Genomic DNA, 25,763 nt, shown 5'->3' on the forward strand with positions numbered 1-25,763 from the left:
GCTTTGAATCTCTATTGCTCCATCTGTGAAGTAGGATGATAACCCCTTTAGTAACAGTGTCTGTACATGCCAGACAACAGATGCATGTTGAATGTGCCTCATTGCATGCTTGGCCTTGTGAGTGGAGACATCGATTAGGAACAGATCTCAGTGAGCCCATCTTTTGCCTCCATAAACCATGTGGGAAAACTCTTTTAAGAGCCGTGTCAGGGATTTTGCATGCCAGGGAATTTCTACTATATAATAGGGATCCTCCTACCAATATTCACTTGCACGCACCATTCTTTGCACAATTGCAATTAATTTATTTATTTCCCATCTGTCTTTGACATTTCCTGTCTAACTCCCCAATGACAGGTGCCTCAGTTGTCCACTTCACTGTTCATGACCTTATCAGGTCTCACTAGTACGTATTGTCTCATTGGTGGTGGAGACCTGAGAAAGCATTTGGCTTAATCTCCAATTTGTCAAGGGACTTTCTCTTCATGGCTCTTAAAGGAATAGCTCAGGGTCCCTCTGTCTCCACTGGCTTTCCTTCCTGTGGCTGTGTTCAGTAGGTTGTGTTTGGAATTTCTTGTTGCTATCAGGAAGTCTAGCCCCCTCTAGCACTATTTATGTCTTCTTGAAGATGAAGCTCACCCAAAGCAGGTGAAAAAGAGAACTGGAGATGTTCAAGATCATCATAGAAGATACCTAAGACATTTCAGGACCCTGGGTAGCTCCTGAAGTAAACTTGATGGGACTAAGGCTGGATAGTGACAGTGGCCTAGCCACTACAGTCTGTAATAGTTGACCTATCCATTGATCTACCCATCCATCCATCCATCCATCCATCCACTCATCCATCTACCCATTCATATAATCATCCATCAATTCATCCATTCGTCCATCCATCCATCCACCTTCTACCCATTCATATAATCATCTACCCATTCATAATCATCCATCCATCCATCTACCCATTCATACAGTTATCCATCATTTCATCCATACGGCCATCCTTCTATCCATCTATCCACCCACCTATTCATACAGTAATCCCTCAATTCATCCATTCATCTATCCATCCATCCATCCATCATCTACCCATTCATATAACCACCCACCCATTCATAGTCATCAATCTATCCATCCACCCACCCATTCATACAATCATCCCTCAGTTCATCCATTCATCTATCCATCCATCCATCCATCATCTACCCATTCATATAACCATCCACCCATTCATAGTCATCAATCTATCCATCCACCCACCCATTCATACAGTCATCCCTCAGTTCATCCATTCATCTATCCATCCATCTGTTTATCTATCCATCCATCTATCCATCATCTACCCATTCATATAACCATCCACCCATTCATAGTCATCAATCTATCCATCCATCCACCCATTCATACAGTCATCCATCAATTCATCCATCGATCCTTCCTTCCTTCCTTCATCTTTTCCTTCCATCCCTCCATTCATTAAGTCTTCCAGTATGTCAGGAACTGTGATAAGTACTAGCATATAGTGTGAGCAGATACCCTGTTCTTGTGACTGGTTGGTGAGATATACACCAATCAGATAGTCACACTGAAGGATCTATAATTATTATTCAATAAGTGCTTTGAAAGGAAAATCATTTAATGAGGAAATCTTAATGTGAGGGATACAGAGGAGGCTCTTCTCTGCTTAAGTGGTATTTGTGCTGAGATAAACATAAGGAGCTTACAGGTACTTAGTGCTTTTGGTGTGCTAGGCCTTGTTTTGATGATTTTACCTGATTTGTATGTGTCACCCCTTCATCCTTATAGTGACATCATTAAGCAGGAATGATTATCTTCCCCATAGGGAGTGAGACATAAGAGAGGTTTAGACTACTGCTTAAGGGCATCACCACAATTACTTACAGAGCTAGAATTTGGGTTCGTGGTGTCTGGCTCAGAATCTACTTTTTCCATCTAAGGGTGGGTATGACTATTAGAGGTAGAGGGATTGGGAATGGAAGTACCCCCCACGGAAATAAGAGGAGAACTCTGTCAAAATAACTACTCCCACCTTCAGATGGATGGCTTAGTGTTGGTGGGGGTTTTGGTGGTGGTTATAGTCTTTCAGAGTTCTCAGTAACAGTTTTCTATGGTAGGCTTATGAATTGGGGTCCCACAAGACCCAGCATGTCCTACAGTGCCTTTTTTTCTGGGCCCAAGCCAGACATACTATTCTTCTTCACTGCTCTGATCCCTGCATCCATAGTTAGCTCCATGGCTTGGGCCAAGGTCCTAGCTGTGTCTGTACTCTAGGGCAAGACTTCATCTCATTTACTCCTCCTGGTGAGTTAGATGTACCTGCTGATTTACATGAACCTCACTGCACCTTCAGGGTCCATGGATGCTTCTGTTTGGGGATTCTGTCATTGGTCCTGAGGGACATGGCTACCTTCCACTACTTGGGATAGGTTGAAACACCATATTGATTGTGCTCTGTGGGATCTGTCTGACCACTAAAGGGGTTTTGTAAATTCTTACCTTGCATTTGATCTCTAAAAGTATAGCTTTGATCAAATGTGATGGTGGCTTGTTTGGGGGCTAATTTGTCATTTCACTGAGCAACAGTAGGTGTCTTGGAATTAATTGGGTTGAGTGTGGAATCAGAGATATTTCTGGTCAGGAATCCCAGATTGGTATTTCCATGAGGTATTTTGAATCTTGATAGACAAGGCCCGTTGAGGACACAGAGAGATCTAGGGCCAGGGATATGGTAGCTGATTTTATTCATGTGGCCGGAACTTGTGGCAAGCCTGAGAAAGTCTGATCGAATGCATGAGGCACAGAAACACATATAAGTGGTGGCTTGCAAGCCAGGTATGCAGCAGTGGCCTCTTGATTTATTTTATTGATCTTAGGTATGACGATCTTAAAAAGTCTCTTAAGGGTGTAGAAGGAAAGGGCCCTTCTATGGCTTAGGGAATAACAGGATAGAGGCTCAGTGTCAAGGCTCAAGCTAAATGGTCTGAGTTTTGAAATAATTTTAGTTCCATGTTCTAATTGATATTGCTGCAAAACAAACCACTCCAAAGTTAGTGGTGTAATTTTTTTTAATGGTCAAGGATTCTTTGGATCAAGACTTCAGAGAGGGAATGCAGGAGTGGCTCATTTCTGCTTCACAGTGTCTGTAGCCTCTGCTGGGGAGATCTAAAGGCTGGGGTAACTTGAAGCCTGGGGGCTGGAACCATCTGGAAACATTTATGTGTTTGTTGGTGATTGATGCTGGCTGTTGACTGGGGCATGAGTGGTGCTGGGCAGCTGGAACACCTTCAAGTGGTCTTCTTGTGTGGGCTTGATTGGGCTTCCTCACAACATGGCTGCTGGATTCAAAAAATGAGCATCCCAAGAAAGCCCAGTGGAAATGAGTGGCACTTCTATTATATAGCCACAGAGGTCACAGAGGGTCACTTCACAAAGTGTTGGTTGAATCATTCTCAAAGGTCCATCTATGTTCAAGGGGACAGGGAAGAGACCCTGCCTCTTGATGGCAAGGTCTCATTGTGGAAGATGAAGTATTATTGTGCCCATTCTTGTGAAATAACCACACCTAGTGATAGGATGGTGAAGACTGTGCCAAGGTCATGGTTATCCCCAGATGACTACTGACTCTCTGACCAAAACTCATCAAATGTCCAGAGGAATATTCTGAGCTCTGGGTTGGATTTCAGTTTCTCAAAAGACATAGCTTATGGTTGTGGCTACAGTGACTATGAATGGTCATTTGACTTAATAAAATGCCACCAATCTTCTGGAACTTTGTCTACAAATGATACATGACTGTCTGACTCAACTGAATGATTGTGACATCTCTTAGTGCACTGCACTCACAGTCCCACATGGCTTATCTCAAAACTTCATTCAGCTGTGTGTCAATTTGTTCTTCATTTGTCCATTCACCTACTGCATACGAAGTGCCTGCTGTGTGCCAGGCACTGCAGGGAGCATTAGGATCAGGAGGAGAGGTGGGAGAAGCCATAGAGCTCCGTAGATCATGGGCCATATCCACAAAGAACACACTGTATCCAAAGGGACATTCTTGTTCAACTGAGTAGGGACACTGGCAACTGAGAAGCAGCTGTGATCCTCCTACTAACACTCTTAATGAAGTCATACCTGGACCTGGGAGCAATTGACTTCTGATATCCATGTCTCCTCCATTTGTCCCCTCTGCTGGGTATTGGCAGAAAGTCCACATTTGCCCCTAAAGAGGCCAATACCCATTTGGGACTGGGTGTTACTGAGCTTCTGACACCCAGTGGATAGAAAATTGTGAGCCAGCCATACCGCCCCCATAAATCAGACGAAGGGGAACAGCTGTGTCTGGTGGCAATTGGGACACCAATTTTCTTTTAGTATTGCCCATTAACCCTAGGGCTGGGCACTATAGCTTGGGCTGTGTTACCAGATGTATCCTTCCTGAGACAATGCAGTTTTCCTTCCTAAGAATCCTGGTCAGACCTATGGAGTTCACTTTTCTATCTGCTTCTGGCTGCCCACCTTCCATGTGGTGGAAAGAGACACAGCTGCCCTGGGTGCTGCTGGGGACAGGATCATTTGTGCCTCATTCATATATCAAGTATTCCGTTTTCTGCTGCAGCAACAAGGCATCAGGGAGATTGTGGGGACCAGCTGATGTACAGAGGAGCCAGAAACCACATTTTTCCTGACACTGATGGATGAACCAAAGAGAGTCTCGGGAGGGCACACAGAGGACACCAGGTTGTGATGGTTCACATCAGTGGTTTGGGCACAGTTTCCAGGTGATCTAGTGGTTATTTTTGAGGAGATGTTGTTTTAAACTTAATCACATTCAGTTGAGTCACAATGGACGTGGGTTGGATTTTTTCTTTTTCTCTCTTGTGGGGTGGTGGGGATTGAACCCAGGGCCTGGCCTATGCTAAAAAGTGCTGTTCTACTGAGCTACATCCCCATCCCCAGATTTTTTTTTCTTTTTTGAAGTAATTCTTACTACTCATTCTGTCCCTTACTCCCTACCATCATCCTCTATATTAATGACTTAGGAAGTTGAGGGTGAATGAGGCTGGTTTGTTAGTAGGTACTTGGGGTTCTGTGGTGCCATATTGAATGTGTCAGCTGGAGTATTACGCTGTTTCTGGGGGTATCAGGCAAGGGATCTAGTTTAGGAGTAGAGGTGGTTGAAATACTAAGCTTCAGGTTTAATGAGTATTTATTAAATCCCTCTTAGGGCCAGGTATATTGATTTTTTAAAATACTTCATCCTTACAATCACCATTTGGGAGAAACAATTACCTGAGTATTTCTGAAGAGGAAAGGGAGGCCCAGAGAAGTAAAGGGATTTGCCGAGGTTCACCTCGCAAGTAGCTTGGATCAAATCCCAGGGCTGTCAGAATGCAAAGCTTGAGCTCTCCTCCCACTCTACATCCCATGCCTTCAGACAAGGAGAATGCTTTTACACATGGGAAAACCCAGCTCTTTTATTAGCTTAAAACGTTAATAAAGCAGGACTTCTTGTTAAGCACTGCAGTAATCCCATCTTTGCCCCTTCCAGGTGTGCATACAGGCGTATCAGCCCACCTCCCGCCTTTCCGTGAGCTGTCAGCGTCTTTTAGGCAGAATCGGAAGTTATGACATAAATGGTTCAAGATCCAGGCTTTAGATCTTTCATGGAGTCTGTTGGGCAGTTCCCTCTGTTCACATGGAAATGCCCACTTCCTGTTGGCCAACTGGTTTGTTGGTAACAGCTCTGCTTGAAACCAACCTTCCCACCTGGTTTGTGCCCATTAACACAGCCAGTGTGCAGGCGTCGTCCAGTTTGCCAGTTGTCCAACAAAACCCGGACTTTCCATTGGTGTGTGTTGCCCTGGGTGTTTGCCTGTTGTAAAGGGTCTATTGTTCCATATTTATAGCAGGCAGCAGGGCTGCAAATTAGCTTTAGTGACAGACTGAAGATAACCGGCTGTAGTTCAGGATTCAGATTTGTACTGTTACAAAAATATGTATTCATGAAACTAAAATTTCAAATTACTTCCTTCATGTCTCAAAATAAATAGTGTTCTGGGTGTATGATAGGCAGTGAAAAACTATTTCTGCTTTTTTAGTAAAACCAAAAATTAGCATATTCACCCTTCTTGGTGGCTTAGCTCTTTACAAAATTTAAAACACAGCTCTCTGTCTCTGTCTGTCTCCTCTGTCTCTCTCTGTGTGTAAGCAGGTTTATTAAGGAATCTAAGACAAAATAAGTCACCTTCAATCCTGTGATGCTAATACAGCTGACATCATTGTTGTCCTTTGTCTTTGTTTTCTTTGGTATTAGTTGCTTTACATATAGTTCTATGTCCTTTATGTGTAACTGTCTGTAATAGTTGTTTACTGTTTGGTTACCTTTGTAATTGTAATGTCTGATAGTTTTGCCCACATGCATACAAAGTCATATACACACACGTCAGTGTCACAGTGGCTATTTTTATGAACACATTTTGTTTCCTTTTCCTTATTGAACTATGTCCTTAGGGTCTGTTTCTGCGAATGGGATTATTTGATCCAAAGCCATGGTCATAACTTGCTCAATGTTGCTATTTGAGTGCCAAAAGGGCTATACCAATTTATAGGGGTATGTATAGCCTTTAAAAATTAAATAAACTGCAGAGGGACATTTAGCAGTTACTTCTGCCATTATGTGACTTGGGCATTCCTAAACATCACTGTGCTGTCCAGAATCATGCAATAAAAATCCACAAGTCTTATAGGGAAAGTAGGGATGGAGTACAGCAAAGATTTTGTCAGTGGCAAAGTTAAAAAAAGAAGGTAGCATGGTTTTACACAAATTAAATGGGTAAGAAATCCATAAATACAACAATGGAGGGACACTTTACTTTGAATAAGACTGAAATTTGCTCTATGGAAGTGAGTGTGCAAATGGCTATAGCTTATGAGTTATTATGAGGTGGTGAAAGAGGGTGAAAATCATGGACAGATGTGGCCATGTGTGGTAAACTGAGGCAGCCAGTAGGTGTTTGATGTGTGTGTGTGTGCTCTTGCATGCATTTTATGTATTCCTACCTGGCTTGGTCCAGCTGGTTGGGGCCCATTTGCCTATTGGAATAAAATCATGCACAAATAACACAAAATTCACGTGCTCCTGGAATTGTTTCCTAATATACCAATCATGTTGGAGCAGATTTGTGTTGTCAAAACAAGTCAGAGTAGGTACTGACTCTATTTTTCTGTTTTTATTTCCTCTTGTATGGGACCTTACACTACTGTTCAATTTGCAAATAGGTGCTGTGTTGCCAGAAGTATGTTTTTATCTTCATACTTAAATACATGGATGCAGATAGGTAATTGCCTCCTTTTGCTTTATAATAAGCACTTTTTTTGTATTTTAAAATATTTCTATAAGGATTGCATCATTAATCAGATTCCTGCCCATTCTGTCTTCATACTTTGGAATGGAGAACAACGTGAACCACAAAATGAGCTTCCAGTTTTTTCATCTATGTTAAAAAGTCTATGCCTTTTATTGATTTATTCATTTTTAAAAAGAAGTCTGACTACCAGCTCATATTTATTGAGTACCTGTTGGGTACAGTGATGCCTTGTGCAGTTGCAAGGGTCAAGTTGAGTTTTCTCTTTGATGGGGATCCTATCTGAGTCTCATCCTCCAAATGGGACAGAGTTAGTGTCCTCACAAGGGAGTGGCAGGGCTATATCAAGGTAATATGTGTGCTATCTCCTGTACTCATTGGACAAATGTGAGCTTTCTTCTCCCCATCCCCCATCCTAGTCCTGGATTTTTCCATTGACCTAACATCCTCCACATCCCTCCATGGGATATGAGGGAGGGAAAGGGGCCATCTTTGCCCTTTCCTTAAGGATTTGATCATCTGAACTCTTCTGCTGGTATACAGACCCTCCTGCCTTGCTTTCTGGATATTCTCAAGGTGATCTAGCCTCAGTAACCATGCACCCTACTCTAGAGAAAAACTTGTGGTTTAAGAGGATCAAGGCTATCACTGAGATTTGCCTTTTATGACAGCCCCTCACAGTACTAACCCCTGACCTGTGTGAAGGTTGGGATAAGCTGTGTTCCTTGGGCTTTGTGGGGTTGGCTCTGCGTGCTGGATTTAGCTATTTGGTTACAACCAGGATTTTCTTTTGAATATACACAAGTTTTTTTCAAAAGTGGGAAGGGGATCATGACTTCACTCACAATGACACCACATCCTGTTCTGGTGACATTTTAGGACATCTGGAATTGGGTGAAGCAAACCTGAAAATGTTTTGTGTTCTGGCTCATTTGATGCTACTACCTTACGTGGGACATCTAAAATCATAGAACTGGAAGGATCTTTGAACAAGGATACTCTTGTTCAAGGGTTTTCACAACTATTTTTGTTATCTAAAAATACTCTTTTTAGCACCAAATGCAATAACAGGCAAGAACCTCCGGGTCTATATCCAGTCTGCAGAGTGTGGCTCTGGGTGAATGGAGTCGGATATGGGAAACTCGCTGCCTCCCACTGCTCCAAGGTGACTTCCTGGTGCACTTCCATCAATTCCTAGGACCTCCCAGAACACAGGTGGAAAACCTTGCTTCAGTTCAGACCTTCATTTCATGGCAGCAAGAAAAGTTTGTAGGTGTGATTCATATGAGTCCCGAGTCAGGTGGTCGAAGAGCCAGCTCTTCCAACACCCTGTTCTTCATGAATCTGAGACTGGCCTCTCTTCTGCCTGGTATTGACTTTTGTAGCAGGAAGGCTTCAGCTCCATACCTGCTTCCCTTTCAACCTTCTTCTTCTATCTTCCTTGTTCTGGGTGGCCCCTTTGCTGAACCTCATTCTCTTACTCATTAAGTGTAGAAGAAGCTGCCCATAGCATCTTGGTGGTAATAGTATGATAGTTAATTGTTAACAAGCTCAGTAGTGAATTCTTTCCAAACACTATCTCATTTGATTTCTGCAACATGCAATAATATGACCATTATTCCCAGTATCCAGATGGGAGATCTGGGGCTCAGAGAAGCTAAAATGGCTGACCATTGTCTTGTATCCCTCACACGTGGTAGAACCTAATTCAGGCTCAGGTGTCTTGTTTCCAAGCTTGAATACTTAACTACTGGCATTGAAAGGATGAATCTAGCTTTGCCTTCTTGGTTTGAGCTCTTGTGAAAGCTCACAAACCTTTTGATGTTCTTGGGAGGGTTATAGACCTGCAGCCAGGGGTAACTGTTGGATATAATGGATTTATTCTTAAAAATATTTTGCAGAATTTTATTTTATTTAAAATTTTTTTATCATTGTTGTGTTGGTACATTGTGGCATTTACAAAAGTTCTTACAACATATCATAGTTAAATTCACCCCTCCATCATTCTCCATTATCCCCTAATTTTGCATAATTTTAATAAGTTTAATGTAGGCATTTACTCATTTGGTGGTTGAGGTTTATGTCTTTTCCTGGGGGAAAGATAGTGAGTAGGGAAGAATGAGCATTTTCCCCATGACTCTCTCCACTGGATGCTAAGTTCCATGAGAACATAGACCATGTCTCTGATTGAAGATTATATCCTTCTAATGTTCCAACACAGTGTCCAGCGTAGAGCACTCAATATGTGCTCCTGCCAGCCTCAGCAAATGAATGAAGAGATAACTTGGAGGCGGATTTTGTGTTGTATTTGAAAAAGAAGATGATCAGATAAACCATGAGTAGAGAGGTTATAATGAGGGTTGGCTATCTATAATGAGGTCACAGGCTAAATCTGGCCCAAGACCTGGTTTTATAAATAAGGTTTTGTTGGAATGTGGCCACAACCATTTGTTTATGGTCTGTGGCTGTGCTCACACTACAAGGCATAGGTGAATAGGAACAACTGGGACCATGTGACTGGCAAAGCCTACACCATTTACCACCTGGGCTTTTGTAGAAAATGTTGGCTGTCCACTGGATTATAATAATGCCAGTTCTGCTGACAGGAACCTGGAAAATATTCACAATATACACAAAGCCCTGTGAACAACTCTCTGTTTGGATGAAGAGGACAGATTCTGCCAGGGAGATCTGCCTGCACAACCTCATTGTGCCTTCTAGAGCTGGGATGAACTATCTAGAACACTCCAGAAAATAGAGGGACTCCTAGGGAGGATGCAGTGGGCTCTTGGAGAAGAGTCAGCAATTTCTGCAGGTCAGTACATTTGTGTCCTGATGACTTTACGACTCTAGTATCTGCCTACAGTCTTCAGAAGGGGCCCTTGACCAGAGTCAAGACAGGAAGACTCACTACCTATCCCTCTAGAGGCTCTTTCACACCCCCAGTGCTGGTCATGCTTGGGGAAGACCACAGGAATGAAAATGGGCAGAAAGTGGGTGTCATCAGCCATCCTGCAGGAGTGAACTGACTGCCATCCTGTCTGGATGTCCTGTGCTCTCTCCTGTCCTGGTTGGCATGTTGATCAGACCCTGCCAGTTCAGAGGGCGGCTGAGCCAATCAAGCATCCACAGGAGTCCTAGATCAGGCACCGGTGACTATTGAGCTGTGGGGAAGAATCAGGCAGAGCTCTGCCCAGGAGATCGACATGAATGCTCCTAAGTAGAGTGTAAACCTGGACCAGGGAACTCTCAGCTCCTACCTCTGTAAACTGTCAACTCCTCCATTCACCAAAGTCCTGAATGCTGTCTTTTCACCTCTTAGTTTAATGATGAGATCAGGGTTCTTAACATGCCCTCCTCCTCAGCCTCCCTCTCCTCACTTCCTGCACACCTCCTGCTCCACACTGCACCCTGGCTCATGCTGTTACCTCTGGCTAGAACTGTCTTTGCTCCCCTGCCTACCCTCCACCTCTTACCCATTCCCCTCCCCCATGTCCAGTTCCAGTTAACTCAGCTATTCCTTCTGTCTCAACTAGAGTATGCCTTCCTCAGAGGAGCCTTCCCTGTCTCCCAAGAACAGGTCAGCCACCTTTTACACACTACCAGACAGCCTTCTTCCTTTAGTCTAGAGCACATTTCTCAGTTGGTCATTAGGTAATGATTTGGTGACAGTACTGGTTAGTATCCACCTGTTCCACTAGGCTGAACGCCCATGGAAAGAAGGACCACATTTGTTTTTGTGCCTCATCCTACCTCTGATGTCTACCACAGTGCCTGTCATATGATAAGCACTCAGTGTTGAATGAATGAGTTCCATCTTTTGTGTCAGTTCTAAGACAGTAGCTTTGGCTGCCTGGATTGTTAGAGTGAAAAAAATAGTAACAATTCCGTGGGTAAATTCTGTGCTGAGCATTTAGCACAGAATCTGGGCTGAATGGTTGGTGCTATTTTGACCAGCAGTGTTTGCCTGGATGAGGCAAGGGAGAGGGGACAGGAGAGGCTTGCTTTGTGAACATCCAGAAAGCCCCACCTGATACCTCATTGACCCTGGGACATACAAACATCTTGCTCAACTCAGATTTGGGAGTTTTTACTGGTCATTTTCATTGCCTCGTCTCCTGAGGCACATGCACACTTTGTTGGCTGTCTTAATGTAGCTCAAAATGTCACCCTGTGTGAACTTTGAACTTGGGTATGGGGTGAAGTGATAGGCACATAGTACTGTGCAGCTGGGGAAGAGGAGAGTGTGCTTATCTGATTATAGGTTTGATGCCAACAGGTTGCACAGGTGAGTCTTATCACCCAAGAATAGACCTGTTTCTAGTTTCTGGAAACAGGTCTGGAGGAGGGTGGGCATCGGGGAAGTCTTTAGGAAGATCCCTATTTCACCATCCCAGTAGCAAGCAGGACTTAGGGAGGCCATACCCAGGACTCCAGGATTTAGCCATGGAGGAGACCCCACACATTAGATTTCAGCCTGAAAGCTGACTTGCTGATTTATCCTTCTCCTGAGTACAGGTCTCGGGGTGACAGGAGACCTGGTGTAAGGGTCAATTTGGATGCATGGTTATTAACTCAGACACCAGGTTTGGTCCAGAGGATTTTAGGGACAATCTGGGGGGCAACGAGGAAGTCAGTAGCTGGAGTCCAGACCTGAGTCTGTGGAGAGAACAAGCTCTCCTTGTTCATTACACCTCTTTTGTGGGTCTCGTGTGTGACAGGCCTTGGGGTTCACAGTTGAAAGTCAGGGCCTCCATCATCAAGGGGGTCACAATTGAGTTAGGGAGTTAAATTAGTGTGTAAAGTGTAATGCTATACACACACATCTATCTGTGAACAAAAGGACACTTGTAAATACAGAAGACCATAAAGACAATCCTGATCCTACTCTCTGGAGATAGCACTCCTATTTAGATTCTTGCCTCTCTTTTTGCCCAGGTGTGTGTGTGTGTGTGCATTCTACATGGTTGAGATAATTTTATAAGTAAAGTTTTATATTCTTATCTTTTTCTCTAGGGTATGTGTGTATATTCAACATGATTGATATAACTCCATAATAAATTTTTATAGCCTGGGGAATCAGTGATTAAGTTAGTGGTTTAAGACAACATCAGGTGATCATTTCTCAATATTCTGCAGGTGGGCTGAGTGGTTCTCTGATGGCTTGATCTGGCTCACTCATGCCATTGGGATAGAGAGACCACTAGCTAGTCCCAGCTAAATTTCTGGCATGTAATGCTAGTATTTGGTTGGGTGTTTTGTATCTCTCATCCTCCAGAATGCTAGACCAGTTTGTAGTCTCAGGGCAGCAAACCAAGGAGATGAACACAAAAGCCACAGTGCCTCTTAAGGCACAACTTTTGAAGTTGTACAAAGTTACCTCTGTCACATTCTGTTGGTTAATGCAAGTCATAAGAACAGCCTGAATTCATGGACTGGACAATACAACCCACCCCTTGACTGGAAAAGTTGTATATTGCCAAGGAGCATGGATACTCAAAGATGTGATTCATCGAAGGCTATTACTAAAACTATCCAGGATTCCCTGAGACAATGAAAACCACAGTCTTTCACTTAATATTTCATCCCTTTCCCATAGTATTAAAACCTATTTGTATATATAATATTCAGAGCATGCATATTTCATTTTAACCTGTTTGTTGGAGATGTAGACTTTAATCTGTTTCCATGAAAACTTACATAAACATTAGCAATGCTTTGCCAGGTTTTTGAAGAGCCATTACTAAGTCAACAAGTACAGACATTTTAAGGCACTGGGCCCTTGGTGTAAAATTTTTTTCTAGAAAGTTATGTCTGTACACAACAGTGCATCAGCCCCTTGTCAGCATTAAGGACTAACAATTTTCAGAGAAATATTAATTTGGAAAATAAAAACCAGATCCTCATTCTTAACCTTTTGTTTGCCTTCCTGCTCATTAGTGAGATGAAATGTCCTTCTTGCTAAGTAGCCATTTGGATACTCCATTGTAAATCTTGTCATTATGTCCTCTGTCCATTTTGTATTTTTCTCTTAATAGTATTCCTGAGACCTTCATATATTTCTTGTTTTTCCCATTTAAATTTGTTTTTATATACTTTTTTCTGAGTAAAAAAATTGTTCTTTAAAACATGGACTGGCCTTTCCATTAAAAATGAGATAGCTCTCTATTGTCTTTTAAGTTTTCATGGTTGTTGGTGTATGTGTATGTGTGTGTGTGTGAGTGTGTGTATGCACGTTTAGTCTGATTCTTGAAAACCCTTGTAAATAAAATTTAAAAGAACCACAAACTCTGTTTCCTCTTCTGTGAATAAAGGTTTTGTTTCCCATTCCATTCCTGTTTAGTAATTTTTTAGTAATCCTTTCATTTGGCACAATTTTTCATGTGTGTGTGTGTGTGTGTGTGTGTGACTGGGATTTGAACTCAGGACTTCGTGCTTGCAAAGCACTTGCTCTGCTGCTTGAGCCACACCTCCAGTCCCTTTTGCTGTGGTTACTTTAGAGATGGGGTCTTGTGAACTATTTGCTAGGGCTGGCTTGGAACCGCCATCCTCTTGATCTCAGACTTCCAGGTATCTAGGATTCCAGGTGTGAGCCATGAGCACCTGGCTGGCATCATTTTTGATGCTACTTTTAAAAGACAAATTATATGTCCTAATGTAGTCAGCTTGTTTCCAGGCTTTCTCTTGCTCAGTTGATTTATTTTTCTGCCTTAATAACACCCTCACAATGATGGCAACTTTATGTTGTATTTAAATATGTAATTGTGGAAGTGCCTCCTCTGTCTTTTTCAAGGATATCTTGTCTATTTTTGTCTAATTCTCCCAGTGGTACTTGAGAATCATTTTGTAGAGTCCTGAAAATGGGTCCTTTGGGATTTTGATTGTAACTAGATTATATTTATTGATCTGACAGCTTTAATGTTTTAGCACTTCTTCCCAGAAACGTGGCATATGCAACTCTACTTTGAAACACCTCAATAGAATTTTGTGGTTTATCTTCTTAGAGTTTCCCAATATTTGTCATGAAAGTTAACATTTGTAAGTTAATCTTTTTGATTATTAAGCCCAGTCACTCAAGGGGAGAGGAATTAAACTCTTTCTTTCTCCTAAAGATTGTGGTATCAGTCCCTATGTGTTAAAACCACTGTAGGAGTTAAGTGTATTGGAGGAGAGACTTTGAGCGTATGCATGTACCCCGGTTCTCTTTAAAGTTTTACCCACTAAATATAGCATCCATTCATTGGTCTTCCCTGTAGTAATTATTCCTGCAGTGTTCTAATGGTGGGTTTTATATTTTCCTTATTTTTTGTATTTATTATTTGGTCTTATGCAAAGGAATATGGCTCCCCCCTTTCCCTTTGTTTATTTCTTCCAGGCTCAGCAAATGTTTTCTGTAATGGGATAATAAATATTTTTGACTCTGCAGGCTACATAGTCTCTGTCACAACACAACTCTGTCCTTGTAGTGTGACAGCAGCCATAGACATCACATAAAGGAATGTGCTTGGGTGTGTTCCAATAAAACTTTATTTACAAAGACAGGCTTTGGGCCATGGTCCAGCCATAACTTGCCAAGTAGTGATTAATTAACTCATTTATTTATGTCAGATGGTCTCATGAATATTTATATAACACTATCATTATTTTAATATAGCACTATCATTATTTTGTTACTTAAAGTAGACATGGGAAGCTTATTTACATATTTATATATTTATTTGTTCAGCATACTTAACTTTCTAGCACTATAAAATCCTATAGGTTCATCTTATATATGTCCAGTCCCAGCCCTAGAATTCAGCTTTTCTCTAGGACTCCTGATTGCTTTTATGGGAGAAAGGTACATAGAAAACAAAGTCTCTGTACTGTGTGTGGTCATTGGTGTCCCTGTTCCTTGACAGATGTGGGAGATACTATCTGTGTACCCTAAACCAGGATACAGGTTAACTGTATTTCCGTGTTTCTAGGTGTGTGAGTTCACACTGATGTCTCTGAGTCAGTCACATCCCAGGGTTCACGGTAGTCTTTCCCTTTAGCTTTTTGGTACCCTCTTGATCATCTAGTGAGAACCTAGCTCCCATTAGCAACAACGGACATATTTGCTCAAACCCAGTCTATACATCAGGTCATATCTTTATTGTCCTTCTGTGAGAAACAAATTTACCAACTGGAGTGCAGTGTTTGTGTACAGTTCTTTTTGTCTGTTGCCTTCATTTTGTCCAGTTAAAATGTTTTTTCTGAAGTTACACAGGTCAGCTCTTTTTCCCACCAATTTATTGGGATTGTGTCACACCTCTGTGATATAGTGAGAGTCAGTTGTCCTGGGCAGTATTCCATCCTCGAGGGCCCAACATCCTGGCTGAGTTTTTCAAACTGCATACAGAAAAGGTCATGTTTTTTGTGGTCTGTAGCTCTGTGGGTTTTGACAAGTTCACAAAGTCCTATATCCATTACTATAGTACCACATACAACAAATTTTTTACCCCCAAAATTCCATCTCTCGTGGCCCCTGGTACCCATGGGTCTGTGTCCATCCCTGTGGGTTTCACTCTTCCATAATATCATACATAATCTTAAAACATATATAGCCTTTTGGGTCTGTGCAAGTCGGTAGTTTGTTCCCTTTTATTTCCAAGCAGTAGTCCATTAGACGGATGTACTTCAGTTTGTTTTTCTGGGCACTTGTTGAAGAATATCTTTGTTCCTCCCAGTTTGGAGTAATTATGAATCGAGCCACTTAAGCATTCTTGTGTGGTTTTTGTTTTTCAGTAAATATGATATTTGGTCTCATTTCTGCCTTTGTAATTTAATTCTTTTTGGCTTTTTATGCTTAATGCTATTTCATTTTTAAAATGTGTTTTGCAATATGGATCTTGTTTCCATCTTCTCATTTGATTTAAACTGTTTATTTTTTTGTTTTTACGTGTTTCATGTGTGTTTTCAAAACAGTTTTATTGAGGCATAATTTACCTACAATAAACTCACACATTTTAAGTGTAGAGGTGGCTTTTGTGTCACCACAGACATCTGTGGTTGAACTACAGAGCATTTCCGCCTCCTTAGAAAGTTTCCTTGTGGCTTTTGTAGTCACTCTTTCTCCTCACCCTTCACCTGCTCTCTGCAGCTACTGATCAGCTAAGAGCTTGTGGTGTGGATATGCTCTTTTGGGTTTGGTCTCCTTGATTCAGCATAATGGCAGTGTGATGGAACTCAGGGCCTTGCACATGCTATGTAATTGCATGTACACCACCGAGCCACACCCCAGGACAGACATGCTTCACTAGTGACAAAATGCAGAAGTCTTATAGTTAAGTTTTCACTCTCCTCCTGTAGGACCACTTTCTATACTCATTATCTGAACTTGGCATTTAAAATGACATTCTGTCTTCACATTATATATGCAAATAATCCTTTGAGAGTTACTTTTATTTTTGCTTCTAATTTTATTACAACTGTAGTAATTACTTAGACTTTAGATACTCGTTTGGTCTCATTGTTTAGCATTAATTCTCATATGTATCCTTAACTGTACCTTCTTGAGTTTTAAGTTGAAAGATTTAGGTTTAAATTCAGTTTTTGACATTTCTTTCTTTTTTTGTGGGATTTGAACTCAGGGCCTCACACTTGCTAGGCAGGTGCTCTAACACTTGTGCCATGCCCCAGCCCTAAATTCAGTTTTTGATATATCTGTTGGAGTCACTTTTTTAGTGGGTTGTTTATATTTATATTTTGTCACCTAAGACATAGGATGTCTTCCTCCTCATCAGAAGGAGCACTTGACTGGCTGTAGAATTCTTGACTTCATGTATCTGTTTCTTTATTGTGTTCCAGCACTCAATAGTCTCTGAAATTGTCCTCATTTTTATTCCTTACTGTTTTGGGTGGAGGAGGGCTGGCATGTGACAGTGGAGTATTTTTTTTGTGTGTGTGATGAAGATGTTTTGCAAGGCGAGATAGAAACAGAGTTGGCATGTTCTCACCCTTCCCTTCCCCCATCACTGAGATCTTTTCTTGACCCACAGACTCAGAACATAAGTGTTTTTTTCTGTTGTGTCTTGATTAGCATTTCTGCCCCATTTTGATTTCCTCTGCTGGACTTGCCTTGGTTGGATCTCAGTAACATCTCCAAGATGTTTGTTCTCATTTCCTCCCGTGCTCTCCTTAGAATCTGTGGTCTTTCTTCCTGCTCTCCTGGAGAGCTCTTGGAGTGTGTGGTCTACACCACTGATGTGGTTTTCTGCATGCTGATTCTGCCCTTGCTTGGCTCCAATGGGAATTTTCCTATTTTGCTTGCATCTTCCTCTGGTTTCCTTATGTCCTTTCTTATGCAAATGAACCTCCTTTCATTTCCGTTTCCTTCTCAACCTGTTGGTTTCATTTCATCATTTCTTCCTTTTAAGTACAGAGGCCATGTTTTCTACAGTCTTGGAAATCACACCGCAGATACTATCCAAAAGTGCTCAGTCCCCCTTCTCATTAGTATGATTTTCTTGAGAGTTTTTGGCTAGAATCATGTTCTTTATGTTTTAGTAATTTCTGTAACTCTGTGTGTTCCTGAGTAAAGGAAGGCCTCTGTAGGCATGAAATTTCCCAGCAGAGGGCTTGGTCGCCTTCGTCACCTGGTTGCCAGGGAGTCTCCCGGTCAGACCTCACCTGGAGGCTACTTTGATTTACCTGGCTCTGAGTCAGGTGCCTTGGTATGGCAACCATTCACCTGATACTGCTTTCTTGGACTGAGCAGGAAATGCCTCTTGCTCTTACTGCCTTCCTCTCTGGCTGGATCACGTGAAGCAGTCACAGTGGTTGGTGAGTTTAAGTATGTCAAGTTACTTCCAGAACATTCCTGTCTTCTTCCTTTTTAGGACCTTATACTCCACGTTTAATGATGGAGTGCTTGTTTCCTTCTACCCCAAGGGAGTTGTTCCAGAATGTTGAAAGGATTCAGAAAGAGAGTCCTCATGAATGTGGAGTTTGTGGTTTGGTATCAGGGCTCTGTTCCTGTCTAAGGATGGCCACCCTGGTGTATGAATGGGCAGATCGTAGGTGTGAACTTGTCCCTTTATTTATTGACTGATTTTTTTTGGTCAACTTTGCTCTTTGCTTTCAGAGGCCAAGATACAACATACTGGCAATCCCAAGCTTCTCAAGCCAACCCCAGCAGCTGGGTAGCTGTTCCTTCAGTGGTAATCCTGGGCTTCAAAGCTGTTGTAGTTTTATCTAGGACCCTGGTTTGGTGGGAACATGGGGCAGGGAATGTGATCAGTGAATGGAGAGGGAGGCCTACATTGGCTTGTTGAGGGTCCCCAGGAGAGTCAAGTTCAGAGGCTAATCCTAAATGATGTAAAGGTGCCTCAGGTGTTCAGTGACCTTGGCAGAAGTTGAGGGGAAGATTCTGGAGCTACAGATATGCTGTCAGCCTTGTCAGGTTGTGCCCAGTGCACATAGTGGGAGGTATATGTAATGCTGTCTTTGAAAATGTGGGGTTTGGACCCCTGATGCTTGGCACCATTCCGAGTGCTTATCAGAGGTGAGGCCCCTCTGGGTGCTGTTTATCTTCTATAAAGGGAAAAGAAAATCACCTACTGCATTGGGTTATTTTGGAGATCAACTGAGTAAATATATAGGGATGATGTAAAACAGTGGCTGGTACTTAGCCTGTGCTGAGTAAATGTTGGGTACTGTGGTTGTGATAGAAGGCTGTGGAGCAGGAGGTGGCCTCTAATGGGTGTCTCAGAGCTCCAAATTCTTCCATCTCTGAACACCTCATTTGGACTCGGTTTAACTTATTCTTCTCTGAGGAGCCTCTTTCCTAGCTTGTTTGAGGTAGCTCCATCCTCTGTCCATTGTTTCTCCCAGACCCTTCCTCTTCCCCCATCAGAGTGCTTGCATATTACTACATATTACTTTTTGCTCACTCTTTTAAGGGCTGTGTCCCCCACTAGACTATGGTGTATGGATGCCATGACGGTCTGTACAGTTTCTTGCTGAGCATCATACCTTGTGTGCTGTTGCTCATTAAAGACTTTCCAAGTGAATGATTTCTACGAAGTCGTTTCTTTCTTCAAGGTCTGTTCTTGAACATTTCTGGTTCACACAGTTGGTTCTTTCCTGAGTCCTACCCTCTTCCTGTGACTTTCCACTGGTGAGGTGTGGCAAGGTGGCTAGGAATTCTAGCTATGAGTCAGGCAAGCATGGGTTAATCACCTACCAACTGTGTGATGGAGAGGAGTTACCTACCCTCTATGAACCTCAGTTTGCATATTTGTCCAATGGTGAGAATAATGTCCAGCTGAAATACTGGGTACCAGGATAAAATCTAACACCTTATAAGTAATTAACACAGTTCCTTGAACTTAGTACACACCAATCCAGGTGACTTATCATTATTATTCTCAGTGAGACAGCCATTTATAGATAGTGATATATAGATCACTATGGCACAGGTAATGATTACATCAGAACTTCCCTGCCTCCACCTGTGGTAGAATGGCTGGGATCACAGGGAGTAAACGTTAATTAATGATTTAGTTGAACTCTGAGGAATAGCTCAGTGTCTCAGATTGCTTATCTTCCAAAAAAAGAAGCTGGTAGGGGTGTGGGCATGCTTGATTTTTTAACACCATTCATGGGTTCGCTAGTGTGTATATGCCCACTGGAAGGGACTTGATGATTGTTCCCATTCAGAAGGACTGAGCTTCAGGTAATGCTCATGGCTTGCACAAGTAGGTGGGGTGGTGTCTCAGGAGACAAAGCTGTCAGGACCAAGTGACCACTTCTCTGATATCAGCAGGTGTGAGGAATTAGGAGATGGAGGGAGGTGGAGCGGGGGAGCTTTAGTTGAAGAAATGACTTCCCAGATAGGGAGTGTTGCAACCATTGGCAAGGTCAAGTCCTAGGTGACTTGGGCCTTTGTTAACCAACAAAGCAAATGAGCATTCAGGTGCCGAATTGAGGAAATCCTGAGAAGAGGAACTGATACAGGGATGTAAAGAATGAGATTGGGTCCCCAGAGATGACAGGCAACAAAGTATGGTCAGATTTTTAGGGTCAACTGTCCTTTTGAATTCTCTGGGGGCATTTTGGACTTCCATGAAAAGCAATTGTTTTCTAGGCTTTAAAATAACTTTCATTTGTTCATTTTAAATGCTGTATGACGTATATAGGAAAGGCCTCGTCGGCTGTTTCACATGTATCCGAGTAACCCCCTCATCTCTTTGCAGTGCTGTGGGTACTTGAGATCCTTTTCTCACATTGTAATCCCTTCACTTCTTCTAATAACCCTTTTGGTAGTGTTTGTTATTATTATTAAATCTGTTTTGCAGCTGGGGATACTGAGGTCCAGAGAGGTTGGGTAAGTTGCCCAGGGTCATGGAAATAGCAACTGGTAGAGCCACTAGGTTTTATTTCAAACAGCAGGCTATCAGGGCTGGTCCTGCTAAATAGCACACATACGTGGTATAGGGTTAGCTTAAGTATCCAGTGGCTTTGTGGATGGGGCTAGTTGTGGAAGTAGTGACCTTTCTGTCCCCCATGAAGCAACTTGTGACTTGTAACTTGAAGGGAACAAAACTAAGTTCTTTCTCCAATGTGAACTCACACCCTTGCTACTCCATTGGGTGTCTGGAGCTGCCCACCCCCTCATACTTATCTGAGTAGGTGGACTCTTGCTTCTCTCCAGGAAGGAGTTGATTGTCATAATAAATCTTGTAATGCAGGGTGGGGAGACATTCTGTCTGTAGATGCCAACAAGTCTTGTGACCATAGGCGATTATGCAAGATTAAGTGACCTTTACCATGGAATGTAAAAGTACATGTTTGTATATTCTCCACAGCCACTTTATGAAGCAGGCATGTTACTTCCTCCTTGCTGTGTGACTCATCTGAGGCCCAGAGAAGTTTAGAGACTTGCTTAGGAATAATGTGATAAGGCTCAACAGGGGATTTAAACTAGATAGTCTTGCTCCAAAGCCTGTGTGCTTAAATATTATACTAAGTTCATTTTGATAAGTGATTGCCATATATCCATCTACCCATCCATTTATGAACCTACCTCTCTGCCCATCCATTCATCTGTCATCCATCCATCCACCCACTCATCCATCCACCCATTCATCCATCCATCCATCCATCCGTTTGTTCTATCTATCCATCTGTTCATCCATTCACCCACCTACTCACCCACCAACCTACTCACCCATTCATCCATCCATTGTGTTGTCTGTCTGTCTAATATGGTCCTTTGCTTTATCTGGGGAAGAAACTCCTCCACTGCACATGATAAAAGCGAGAGCACACAAGGGAGGGGTGAGGATAGATAGGTAAGACACCTAAAAAACTGGCTAGCATTTGTTGCCCTTAACACAGAGAAACTAAAGCAGATACCTTAAAAGCAACTGAGGCTAATAGGAAAAGGGGACCAGGAACTAGAGAAAAGGTTAGATCAAAAAGAATTAACCTAGAAGGTAACACACACGCACAGGAAATCAATGTGAGTCAATGCCCTGTATAGCTATCCTTATCTCAACCAGCAAAAACCCTTGTTCCTTCCTATTATAGTTTATACTCTCTCTACAACAAAATTAGAAATAAGGGCAAAATAGTTTCTGCTGGGTATTGAGGGGGTGGGGGGAGAGGAAGGGGGTGGAGTGGGTGGTAAGGGAGGGGGTGGGGGCAGGGGGGAGAAATGACCCAAGCCTTGTATGCACATATGAATAATAAAAGAAAAGAAAAAAAAGGAAACTCCTCCACTCTAGGAGCCAAGCACGTGCGTTCTAGAGCTGGAAACCTTCGTGCTAATACTCCTCTTAGCTCCCAAGAATTGTCTGGGTTTGTTGCTGACAGACCATGTCAGTGTCCTTGGGAATGCTGCTACAGGTGTGCTGGCTTGTTTGTTCACTTTCCTCTCCGTATAAGCCTGCAGAGGGAATCTCCCTGCAACGTCCTCAAAATAAGTGGAGCTGCAAGCCCTTCCACAAACACTGGGCTTTCTGAAGCATTATTACGAACAAATAATGAGCCAGCAAAAATCCTTGACCCAGAGATTGGGAGTTGGATGAATTGGGTACGAGTTGACTTTTTAAAAACTGTTATAGAGTTTGTGTGATGCATATAATATTATGCAGTAACTCTAAAACAGATGTTCACACTGCATTTTGTAAGGAAAGAAATTTTAATAGACATAGACCAATTTAAGCGGAGATAAGTCAGTTAAGGAAACAGAATTGGCTATGAGAGGCGGTATTATGAAGAGGAAACATGGCCTAGCTGTGTCCTTATTTATTAAGTGCAGAGCAATAAGAGCTGTGTAATTATTTTTCATAGCCTCTGTCATACATAAACTACTGGTGAGATGATCCCACTTCAGGAAAATTCTTACATGTAGACAGTTCTGTAATCAACCCCACATATGTATTACTCACCTTCAAAAGTTAACAACCTAATGGTATCCACTATGTCCCTCCCATGTTCCTTTTCTTTTCATAAGTTTCAAGGGCATATTCCTCACTTGCTACTTCATTCCGTTGCATCAAAATTCCATTCTATGAAAGTATAATGTATGGACATTGAAAAATAATATGCTTTTGAATATTAATAACATTTTCATTGAATTTCAGCATCTTTTGAATAGAGCATTGGGAATTTCCACCTTATTTTTTAAATTAAAAAAATTTTAAATCTGCAACAAAGTTGAAAGAATAATAAATGAACTTTCAAATATCCTTTGCTTAACTACGTCAGCCATTAGCATCAGGACTGGCATTTCTCTAAGTGTATTTGTTCATGGGCTTCAGGCAAGGTTTTCTTATCTGTAAAGACAGTAATACATGGTGTTAGAACCAGGTAGTAGGTTCATATCCCACCTCCACCACATCCTGGCTGTGAGTCATAGGTGAGATCACTTACACTCACTCTCTTCATCTATCAAGTGGGAATAGTAATGGTGAACCCTGTGAGGGTCTGAAGACTTCTGGTGGGCTCTACACAAGTGTTTCCTGTCTCTCAGCTTCCTGTTGTAACCTGTGTTGCTTGGGGGCAACTGTTTGGGGAGAACCAGGCTTTACTGATTCAAATTCTTTGTGGTCAATATGGATGACCTTGCAGCTGAGAGAGTTGGCCTAGTGATTACGAGATAGGTGTGGGGGGAGAGTAGATTGGGCCTTAGCTCTGCCTTTCCCAGCTTTGGTACTTGGTTGAGTTGCTTGCCTCTCTGGAAAGTGGGAAATGAGAAGCATACCTCAACTGTGTTGTTGTTTGTTACCAGGAGAAAATGAGATGGGAGACTTGCCAAGCATTTCGTACAGTGTCAGCCTTGTAAATGCCCCATAAGCCTTGCTGGCCATCAGTACAATTACAAGGAAGGGTACAGTGTCAGAGTGCTGTCCCTGTTATCATTCAGTAAATGTTACTTATTCTAAGTAAACATGAAATGCACACCAAACTTGTCTTCGCAAGTCTAAGTGCACTTTACTGCCATGCAAGAGTAAAAATCACTTGAGAAAGCCTGCAGTGCAATTTCTGCTAAGTGTGGATGGGCACATGGCACATGGATACATGAGGAGCCATTATGGGATGTGATCACATGTGTGTCTTTGATGCCATTCAGTGATGTCCTAAAATAAGCCTTCCCTCACATTCCCATGCCAGACTGACCCCATGCCAGGGCTCCATATTCTTCTCACTGCTCAGGACTGACTTGCTTCTTCTTTCTCTCTTTTCTGAATCTCTCACTTATATTGTAGGTTGAAAGGATTGTGGACAAGAGGAAGAACAAGAAAGGAAAATGGGAGTATCTTATCCGATGGAAAGGATACGGGAGCACGGAGGACACGTGGGAGCCAGAGCACCACCTCCTGCACTGTGAGGAGTTCATTGATGAGTTCAATGGGCTGCACGTGAACAAGGACAAGCGTGTCAAGTCAGGGAAGCAGTCAGGCACCTCCAAGCTCCTGCGCGACACCCGGGGCCCGGTGGTGGAGAAACTCTCCCACAGGCCCTCAGAGCCTAGCAAGAGCAAAGGGACTTCCCACAAGCGGAAGCGAATCAACCCTCCCCTGTCCAAGCCCAAGAAGGGGTATTCAGGCAAGCCTCCTGGGGGTGGTGACAGAGCCGCCAAGACAGTGTCTTACAGGACTACCCCCAGTGGCTTGCAAATCATGCCCCTGAAGAAGGCCCAGAATGGCTTGGAAAATGGGGACGCTGGCTCTGAGAAGGAGGAGAGGCACTTTGGAAATGGATCCCACCAGCCAGACTTGGATTTGAACGACCATGATGGAGAGCGGGATGCAGGCGACTGTGATGGGGCCTCCTCCGCGCTGCTGGAGAATGGGCTTGGTTGGTGGCTTTTGTTTCTCTTGGGTTTGCTGTGGTCAGGGCGGATGGATTGCCCTGCAGTCTAGGGAAACACGTAAGATGTCCTATCCTTGACTCTTAGTTACCCAGCAAAGCTCCCTTCATCTCTCTCACTTAGGGCCAGGTGGGTGAAAGACACCATTGCGTTTGGGCATCTGGGGAGGCCAAGCCACTGATGTTGAGCAGAGGCCTGTAATGGGTGGAAATCCCTGACCATGCTGCATAGACACCCAAAGCCGTGGTTACTGAACACAGCTCAGAGACCTCACACCCTCGGGCTTAGGGCTTGTTAGAGGATCAGCACCTTCCCCAGGCTCATTGCTTATGGTCTCCTCATGCCTCCAGCAGTGTGATCCAGAGACATCTGACCAGGACCTGTTCTTCCTGCTTAGACCCACTATGCCCAGGGAGTTCACCAAACCAGCTCATCAGCTGGCATTTCTCACTTTTCAGTGTCACTAGGATAGATGGTGATTAGACCATTTCTAAATTAGGTCCTGTCTTAGTCCATACAGTCTGCTATAACAAAATGCCTGAGAATTTTATTTCTCATAGTTCTGGTGGCCAGAAGTCCAAGATCAAGTGCCAGTAGAGTTGGTGTCTGATAAAAACCATTCCTCATAGGTGGCATCTTCTAGCTGTGCCCTTACGTGGTGAAAGGGACAGGGCAGCTCCTTCCAGTGCCCTTTATAAAACCACTGATCCCATTTGTGCCCTTAGGACTTAATCACCTCCTAAAGGCCAGTCTCTTGATTCTACTGCAATGGGGGTTAGGTTTCAACCTGTGCATTTCCTGGGGCCACCAACATCCAGACCATAGCAGATCCTAAATATGACCCTGGCACCATCCTGTGCTAATTCTCTGGGTTTGCACCCTTTTACTCCATCCTGGAAGCAATACATCTTGTCTACCTTGTGATCCATTGTGGACTCCCTCCCTCCTGATGAGTCTCTACAGGCAGAGTTAAGGAAAGAGAAGGCAATGGGCCAGGTAATTCAAGCTCCCAAGCCTGCCATTTCCTTAGCAGGCAGACT

At 42.9% G+C, this 25,763-nt stretch overlaps 1 protein-coding gene across 2 annotated transcripts in view; it reads left to right on the top strand.

The window, feature by feature from the left end:
• The window catches only part of Cdyl2 (chromodomain Y like 2), a 151,050-nt gene that overhangs the window by 74,079 nt on the left and 51,208 nt on the right, over positions 1 to 25,763 (top strand). For both annotated transcript variants that reach the window (XM_074055598.1, XM_020179757.2), the window contains one exon: positions 24,119 to 24,710. In XM_074055598.1, coding sequence (XP_073911699.1) covers positions 24,119 to 24,710 — 592 coding nt within the window. The remainder of the gene's footprint in view (positions 1 to 24,118; positions 24,711 to 25,763) is intronic.

This window comes from Castor canadensis, chromosome 15 (genome assembly GCF_047511655.1).
Source record: "Castor canadensis chromosome 15, mCasCan1.hap1v2, whole genome shotgun sequence".
Taxonomy (NCBI): Eukaryota; Metazoa; Chordata; class Mammalia; order Rodentia; family Castoridae; genus Castor; species Castor canadensis.